Source organism: Convolutriloba macropyga, unplaced genomic scaffold, assembly GCF_964194025.1.
Source record: "Convolutriloba macropyga unplaced genomic scaffold, txConMacr16.3 SCAFFOLD_570, whole genome shotgun sequence".
Taxonomy (NCBI): Eukaryota; Metazoa; Xenacoelomorpha; order Acoela; family Convolutidae; genus Convolutriloba; species Convolutriloba macropyga.
The window spans coordinates 84,874-94,873 of NW_027451948.1; the positions used below are offsets into that span (position 1 = coordinate 84,874).

At 28.0% G+C, this 10,000-nt stretch overlaps 1 protein-coding gene across 1 annotated transcript in view; it reads right to left on the bottom strand.

The window, feature by feature from the left end:
• LOC142357070 (uncharacterized) overlaps positions 1 to 8,621 on the bottom strand; it is a 44,124-nt gene extending 35,503 nt beyond the window's left edge. The window contains exons 1-2 of the mRNA XM_075408783.1: positions 8,481 to 8,621; positions 5,025 to 5,157 (exon numbers count right to left, since the gene is read on the bottom strand). Of these exons, the coding sequence (XP_075264898.1) occupies positions 5,025 to 5,155 (131 nt within the window). The 5' untranslated portion in view covers positions 5,156 to 5,157; positions 8,481 to 8,621. The remainder of the gene's footprint in view (positions 1 to 5,024; positions 5,158 to 8,480) is intronic.
• Positions 8,622 to 10,000: the final 1,379 nt, after the last annotated feature.

A 10,000-nucleotide genomic window follows, 5' to 3' on the forward strand; every position in this document is an offset into this window, starting at 1 on the left:
TTGTCTCGCAAAGGGCCTTCATCATTCTTTAAAATCTTCAACCAAAGACTAATCAAACAGAAAAACTCAAAAAAAGTCAAACAAAAAAACATAAAAAATTGCACAATTTTGAGCCCAAAAACTCATAAAAATGATCATTTAACCCTAAATTAAGGCCATCCCAGCAGCTGCACCGATCTAAGCTCATTGATGAAACTCTTGAAGTTTTTTACCCTTAAGGCAAAATTTGATCCCTTCAAATTTCAAAAAACAGGTTTAAAGCCAAATTTTGTTTCTGAAATCGGTCACTATTAAATCTACAATACCTGAAAAAAATTGATTGGCCCTTGAACATCGGTTAACTCGAAAATGACCGAAAAAATTAAATATAAGATTCAGTTGCAAAATTTAATGAAATATTGCTGAAAAATGTTATATTAATATCTTCAAAATCATTTCTGTGTCTCTAATGGCTATTCAGTAACCCAATTCTAAGCCTCAAAAAAATCATTGGCTCAAAGATCGATAGGCAATAAATATTAGAAAAAGTTTCAAAAAACAAAGATTCGTTCTAATAAAATGTTGTAAAAAACATTGAATTGCCACCTAGCAAATATTTAATAACATACTAACGCCCTGGATGAGGTTCCCTGGCTTCTGATGCAAGAAAAACTGAAGAAAAGGAATGTTTTTTAAAAAAACTTGAAAAAATATTCAAAAGTTATCAAAAATTCTTTAAAATTCTAAAGGTTAAATAGTCAAAAACAAATCCACTGAAACTATCAGCCAAGCAATAGCTTTTGCTCAGACCTTTTTCTGGCTCTTGAAAATGGACACAAATCAAAAGTCTACAGAAGTTTTTGGAAACCTTAAAAAAATTGTAGATTTGAACAAAAAAAAAATGCTCCAATTCGTGACTTTAAATTGTTGAAAACCAATCCATTCTATCTCGAAACTAAAATGTACCTTATTATTAAACCGTAAAGGAGATTCCCTGGCCCGTGAGGCCGGAAAAGCGCAGAAAAAAGATACAAAAATTTCAAAAAAACTAGCAAAAACTGGTATGACTTTGAATGTTTATGTTTGTAGTACCAAACCATATAGCTCATAGAAATGTTGTAACAAGTAATTTTTTCTCGCAAAGGGCCTTCAACACTTTTTAAAATCTTCAACCAAAGACTAATCAAACAGAAAAACTCAAAAAAAGTAACACAAAAAAACATGAAAAATTGCACAACTTTGAGCCCAAAAACTCATAAAAATGATCATTTAACCCTAAATTAAGGCCATCCCAGCAGCTGCACCAATCTAAGCTCATTGATGAAACTCTTGAAGTTTTTACCCTTAAGGCAAAATTTGATCCCTTCAAATTTCAAAAAACAGGTTTAGAGCCAAATTTTGTTTCTGAAATCGGTCATTATTAAATCTACAATACCTGAAAAAATTGATTGGCCCTTGAACATCGGTTAACTCGAAAATGACCGAAAAAATTAAATATAAGATTCCGTTGCAAAATTTAATGAAATATTGCTGAAAAATGTGATATTAATATCTTGAAAATCATTTCTGTGTCTCTAATGGCTAATCAGTAACCAATTCTAAGCCTCAAAAAAATCATTGGCTCAAAGATCGGTAGGCAATAATTTTTAGAAAAAAGTTTCAAAAAACAAAGATTCGTTCTAATAAAATGTTGTAGAAAACATTGAATTGCCACCTAGCAAATATTTAATAACATACTAACGCCCTGGATGAGGTTCCCTGGCTTCTGATGCAAGAAAAACTGAAGAAAAGGAATGTTTTTTTAAAAAAAAACTTGAAAAAATATTCGAAAGTTATCAAAAATTCTTTAAAATTCTAAAGGTTAAATAGTCAAAAACAAATCCACTGAAACTATCAGCCAAGCAATAGCTTTTGCTCAGACCTTTTTCTGGCTCTTGAAAATGGACACAAATCAAAAGTCTACAGAAGTTTTTGGAAACCTTAAAAAAATTGTAGATTTGAACAAAAAAAAAATGCTCCAATTCGTGACTTTAAATTGTTGAAAACCAATCCATTCTATCTCGAAACTAAAATGTACCTTATTATTAAACCGTAAAGGAGATTCCCTGGCCCGTGAGGCCGGAAAAGCGCAGAAAAAAGATACAAAAATTTCAAAAAAACTAGCAAAAACTGGTATGATTTTGAATGTTTATGTTTGTAGTACCAAACCATATAGCTCATAGAAATGTTATAACAAGTAATTTTTTCTCGCAAAGGGCCTTCATCACTTTTTAAAATCTTCAACCAAAGACTAATCAAACAGAAAAACTCAAAAAAAAGTCAAACAAAAAAACATAAAAAATTGCACAATTTTGAGCCCAAAAACTCATAAAAATGATTATTTAACCCTAAATTAAGGCCATCCCAGCAGCTGCACCAATCTAAGCTCATTGATGAAACTCTTGAAGTTTTTACACTTAAGGCAAAATTTGATCGTTTCAAACTTCAAAAAACAGGTTTAAAGCTAAATTTTGTTTCTGAAATCGGTCACTATTAAATCTACAATACCTGAAAAAAATTGATTGGCCCTTGAAGATCGGTTAACTCAAAAAAGACCGAAAAAATTGAATATAAGATTCAGTTGCAAAATTTAATGAAATATTGCTGAAAAATGTGATATTAATATCTTCAAAATCATTTCTGTGTCTCTAATGGCTATTCAGTAACCCAATTCTAAGCCTCAAAAAAATCATTGGCTCAAAGATCGATAGGCAATAAATTTTAGAAAAAGTTTCAAAAAACAAAGATTCGTTCTAATAAAATGTTGTAAAAAACATTGAATTGCCACCTAGCAAATATTTAATAACATACTAACGTCCTGGATGAGGTTCCCTGGCTTCTGATGCAAGAAAAACTGAATAAAAGGAATGTTTTTAAAAAAACTTGAAAAAATATTCAAAAGTTATCAAAATTTTTTTAAAATTCTAAAAGTTAAATTGTTAAAAACAAATCCACTGAAACTATCAGCCTTGCAATAGCTTTTGCTCAGAACTTTTTCTGGCACTTGAAAATGGACAGAAATCAAAAATCGACAAAAATTTTTGGAAACCTTAAAAAAATTGTAGATTTGAACAAAAAAAATGCTCCAACTCTTGACGTTAAGTTGTTGAAAACTAATCCATTGTTTCCAGAAACTATAATTTACTTTATTATTAAACCGTAAAGGAGATTTCCTAGCCCCTGACACCGGAAAAACTGCAAAAATTTTCAAAAAACTTGCAAAAATTGAAATCATTTTGCGTGTGTGTAGTACCAAAACTTGTAGCTCATAAAAATGTTATAACAAGTAACTTTGTCTCGCAAAGTGTCTTCATCAATTTTTAAAAATTCCTACCTCAGACTAATCAAACAAAAAACTCACAAAGAGAACATGAAAAATTGCACCATTTTGAGCCCAAAATACAAAATAAATTACCTTTTAACCTTAAATTAAGGGCATCCCAGCCACTACACCGCTCAAAGCACTTGAAGGACTGCTAAAATCCACTTTGAGCTTCTAATGAACCTTAGGGCTGGCTGGGTTTTACCTGTTTATCCCGTTTTGAAAGATCAAAGTCATTGAAAAATATGTGAAAACATCTTAAAAAAACACGGCTCCTCGATTCAATTCAAATTTTTTGAAATGTAAAAACAACGATGTCCCCACTAATAGCCGCTATCGCTTCGCGGCTATTAATAATAATAATAATAACAATAATAATAATAATAAAAATGATGATAATAATAATAATAATAATAATAATAATAATAATAATAATAATAATAATAATAATAATAATAATAATAACAATAATAATAATAATAATAATATCAATAGTAATAATAAAAATAATAATATTAATCATGATAATAACAATAATAATAATAAAAATAGTAATAATAATAATAATAATAATAATAATAATAATAATAATAAAAACAGTAATAATAATGATAATAATAATAATAATAATAATAATAATAATATTAATAAAAATAAAAATAATAATAATAGTAATAATAATAATAATAATAGTAATAATAAAAATAATAAAAATCATAATAATAGTGATAATAATAATAATAATAATAAAAATCATAATAATAATAATAATAACAATAATAATAATAATAATAATATCAATAGTAATAATAAAAATAATAATATTAATCATGATAATAACAATAATAATAATAAAAATAGTAATAATAATAATAATAATAATAATAATAATAATAATAATAAAAACAGTAATAATAATGATAATAATAATAATAATAATAATAATAATAATAATAATAATAATAATAATAATAATATTAATAAAAATAAAAATAATAATAATAGTAATAATAATAATAATAGTAATAATAAAAATAATAAAAATCATAATAATAATAATAATAATAATAATAATAATAATAATAATAATAATAGCAATAAAAATAATAATAATAATAATAATAATAATAATAATAACAATAATAATAATAATAATAAAAATAATAATAATAATAATAATAATAAAATTAGTAATAATAATAATAATAATAACAATAATAATAATAATAATAATAATAATAATAATAATAATAATAATAATAATAATAATAGTAATAATAATAATAATAATAATAATAATAATAATAATAATTATAATAGTAATAATAATAAAAATAATAATAATAATAATAATAATAATAATAATAATAATAATAATAATAATAATAGTAATAATAACAATAATAATAATAATAATAATAATAATAATAATAATAATAATAATAATAATAATAATAATAATAATAATAATAATAATAATAATAATAATAATAATAATAATAATAATAATAATAACAATAATAATAATAATAATAATAATAATAATAATAATAATAATAATAATAATAATAATAATAATAATAATAATAATAATAATAATAATAATATTAATAATAATAATAATAATAATAACCCTGCAATTAACTTTTGACATTACATTAACGTATGGGCTGATTGAACGTACATAGGGTATTTGGGTCTGGACCCATCTGGCGACCCAATGTAATACTCGTCATCTTGTGGTCTCATGCCCCCACCTCCTCCATCGTCATCAACAAGTGTCCGTCGCATTCCCACCGATCTCTCACCACTCATTTCTACAATTATATTTTACGAAAGCTACTAGTATGTGTAATGCAGAGGCTACACTTTTGTCGAGTAAATTTACATGAAATGCCAGCATCTCTCATCATCAATGATTTAAGGTTGAAGTTCTACGTGTGTGCGGACAACAGTAACGGGAAACTAGTTTAAATTTTCATAAAAACTGGAAATATCTTGCAAAAATATGACGCTGTATTTTTGCGCTGATGTCCACAAAAGCAAACCGAAGATCCAAAAACTACAAAAATGTGCGTTTTGCGGCTTAATGTGAATCATTAGAGTTTCTATGTAAATATTAGCGCATATATTTGTATCGGATTCTACTTGCTTTCAAAATTGTTTTTAATTTTACCTCTTAATTGACTTAAGCAGCTATATTGTTTGTATTTTCTTTTTATACATGAGCAAAATTTTCATTTCCCTTATGTGTTAATAGACGCCCATAGGTGGCAAAGATAAAAGCATAAGCCAAATCCGTCTTCAAAAACTCTTGGCCCTGTGTTGGGTTCATAAAACGGGATTTTAGTTACAACGTAAAATTTTCTCAAGTTAATATGTGATAGATGATTTTCAATTTGTCTTTGCTAATGGAAAGTTTTTGATCTGCATTTGAACTCAACCACTTCCTTTTTTGTTTATCTTTATATTCATTTGTAAAATTCATAGCTGGTAAAATGAACATTACTACAAAAAGTGACAGGAATTTGAAGTTGTTTGGTTTGAGCATTTTAGGGATAAGACATTGATATTTTGTTTTGATTTTCTCATTATCTTGCTTTCTAAACTACACAAAAACAATAGTTGTTAAATTTTTTAAACAATTTTTTGTATTTTTTCTAAACAATGGTTTCCAATTATTAATTTTATTAGCATCATTTCGCAATTGATTGATTCTGGATTGATTAAAAGTTTCTGAATCGACTGGATATATTTTACGGTGTTTTTTATGGGTCTGTTGTTCAAGAAACTCAATCTGTTTTTTTATTTGGGTGTCACATATAAACTATTGGCAAACTTCATTTAAAAGATAATTTTGCAGACAACAGTTTTTTTTGTTTTCTGAGCATAGTATTGAAAATGGATCTGTTTGGGATCATTTTATTTTTTCTTTGATATGTCAGCGGAAAACGATTCTGCACAAGCTGAAATTTTGACTGCCAGTTTCATGAGTTTATCAGACAAACTGAGAATTAACCATTTTGAAAACAATTATCTGTTTCTGTTTCTTTGTGCCATTGAGAGCCCGGAGTTTGGTGGCAGAGCAACTCATCGCTGAATCAGTCTAAAGACATTTTGTATTTTAGGATGGCCAACACTCTGTTCATGTCACAATTTACACTGGCCAGTCGGATTTTTGAGTAAAGTTTATTTCATGAAAAGAAACATGTTCAGCTTAACACCCGCCAAAAAGGTTTGCTTTATATGCGATTCGAACTTCCGCGTGCGTACTTGTAAGATTTAATTTTCGTAGCAAATCGTAACCACTGAGCTAAATGGGCTTTGTTGTAATTGCCTAAAAGCCAGCTTAAACAAAATTAGGGTGTATATTACTATAGTAATTAAAAGTTATAAGCCACAAAAGTATGACATTACTCTTGATATTGGGGTATCACTTAATTTTTGGGGTATGAGTAAATTCTAGACTACACAGGAAGTTTAGCTTATGCGAACTCTATGACCTCAATTTAATCTTAATGAAGAAATACTGCACATAAAGAAACTTAAAATATTCTGGAGATACAAGGTTTTAAAACTGAATTAAGTTTTTACTCTTGAAATTTGCTCGCTCAGCGCTGAAAAGCTCTGCAACTCAAGTTCGGGAAATGTGCAAATTCAAAAATTTCAGAATCAAAAAATGAAACCTACAAACACAAAAAGCAAAAATGTTTTTTGCTCGTACTCAATTCAGTTTTCTATAACTTTTCAGTAAAATAATACTTCAAGCACCAGCTTTGGCTATTTCAAGGAATAACCTAAAAGGTTATTTTTGGTTTTTTTGAGCGATGTAAAGTTTGGTCCTGTTTGATTAAAATAAATGATATATGATTACTTGGAATGTGGGATTTTGTTCCCAGGTCTAGGTACAGACTTATGAAAAGACAATGCTCGACCCAAATGTACTATGAAAACATCATACTTGACTCATTTGAGCTTTGAAAAGATTTTAGCTGGACTCTGAGACATTGTGGACTTTAGCTCGACTCAGAGTTTTGACAAAAGACTTTAGTTGGAACTAAAATTTTAAAAATAACTTTAGCGCGACCCAATATTTGGTCTGGACTTAAGCTCGACACGCTATTTGCAAACAAAGTCGAAGTTTCATGGTCCATCATTTGTCTTTTCAGAAGCCTACTTTTTTGCCATTAAAATTATCCGTGCAATGTCCGTTTGCACATAATTTAGTCAGCGTGTCAGCTCCCTCATTTTACGATTCATAAGAACCACTAATCCCTCGAAAACCTGAATTACTTTTAATAAAGATAGTTCATACTTTTAGAGGGGAAAACGAACTGAATAACGCCAAAGTTTTGTCATGGCTAATGGGACGCGGAGCAATACACATGAGCTAGCTGGTTTCATTGAATCAACTCGAGCTGCCATAACTCTTTATCTTAAGATTTGACGAAGATATTAGGGATTTTGGCAGTTTTCCAACTATTTTTTAAAATGGACTGCTCTGGTGCAAAGCTAATTAGTCTTGTTCTGGCTCTTCTTCTGTATTTACAGAAGCAGAAAAAAAGAAAAAATTCGGATTTTTGAAAAGACGTATGCAAAGACTAATGATGTACCCATGAAAAGACCTTAGATGGACTTTCTTTGTTATGAAAAGACTTAAGTTCGACCCATGAAAAGATATTAGCTCGACTTTAACTAGGAAGCTCGACCGTGTAATTATAGTCAATATTGCCCCCCCCCCACTAGACATTTAAAGTCTTTTCATAATTCGAGGCCAAGGCCTCGGTTGTAGGACTGGATCACAACTTTTGCTTTTGATTTAGCTCCAAACAGTTCATATTATAACAGGCTTTGGTCACGATCGCCATATCTGCATTCAACGGCAGTGATTTAAATATGTAAAACGTATTTTGACCAAAAAAATCTGTAAAAAACGGTGCGAGGTTTTTCACCAAGTGACTAAAGGGTTCAAAATGTTACCAAGTGACTAAAGGATTCAAAGTGAGAAAGGCAATTTTAACTTTTATTTATTAAACAAAATCCGAGGAAAATTTTACGTCGATACTCAGAAAACAGGTTCAAAAAGAAAATTTACAGTTAAGAAGTTTTAAATGCGACTTCAGTTAAAGAATCTACGTACGTATTTTTGTGTAGAACAAATCAAACCGACGTGAAGATCTCCGGACGCTCTATATACATTCAAAGTTGAATTGAAGCAGAAAATGTTTTGTCCAAATTGAGAATCTAAAAACTGTTTGTAGTAATTAATGAAAACGGGACAATCAACTATCATTTGATACATTACAAGTTCACACAACTTTTAAACAGATACATCAGAAGCTGCTGGTTACGTCACTGTTCACGAATTGGAGCGATAAAACTGCTGTTTTCTATTGTTCTGAAAATGCATTTATTCGCATTGATTTGATGCAAACATAATTATGAGATCATTAGAAAACGGATATCTACTTCTCCAGGGTACATGAAGAATACAAAAAATATATAATATAGATCATACAAGATTTCTCAACAAACGCACAAACTAATGCATTATTTTTTAAAGAATTCCGGCAAAATTATAAAATTTACCTTGGACTTGTAAGATCTTTTAATTTTTTTGAGTATCCTAAGATATATATTACACTGGTCTCACAAACAGTGAACTGACGTTTACCGAAAAAAAAATTTTCTTAGAAAAATTACGACTTCAAGTTTTTGGACATTTTTTTGTGAGCTCTTTTTTCAATTTTATGTCAAGTTTAGCACATGATATGGAGTTGACTGATTTTAAGGGATTAAGTTTAAAAATGATTTTGTGATGTAAGTTTAATAGTCCTCTTATCATTTTTATATATATATATATATATATATATATATATATATATATATATAAACCTTCATTTATTATTATTTCGTTTAAACCAATCAAAAATTTAGTTAAAACCAGTTTTTCTAAAATTATTTTCAGTGAATAATTCTCATTTTTTTCAGTTATAGAACAATTTTTTCAATTGAGAAGCACAGAGATTTGACATTTTTCACAGCTTAGCCAATGAATATGATTTTTATCTCATCAATTACGACAAGCTTTGAAGCAATAGAAATTTCAGTTACAGCACTGCAGAACAAAAAAAATTAAGTTTTGAAGGTTATACGCCGACTTCAGTGACCTTATTTATCTATTTATTTATGTGTTTTGTATTTATTTATTTATTTAATTATTTATTTACGTTTATTTGTTTATGTATTTATTTTTATTTATTTATTTATCTTTTTTTTATTTATATTTTACTTCGGTTGAAGCTATCAACAACGTAGTTCTAAATTTGCTTTAAAAAATTCTCATTTTTCAGTTCTAATACAATTTTTCCAATTGTGAAGTGCAAAATTAAAACTCTGCTTAGCTTATCAGAAAATTTATCTTATCATTTACGAGAAGTTTCTGTGCAATTTATTTTTCTGTTAGAGACCTACAAAATAGCCATTTTAAGTCTTAGAAAATGTACACCGACATTGATGACCTTATGCTGTACTTTCATTTTTGTATGGTACCTTCTTTTTAATGGCGATAGGAGGACTCAAGCTAATTTACTCAAACGAAAAGTTTTGTATCGCAAACTCACGATTTTGGATACTTTCCAAATTGATGGGGTGATGAAA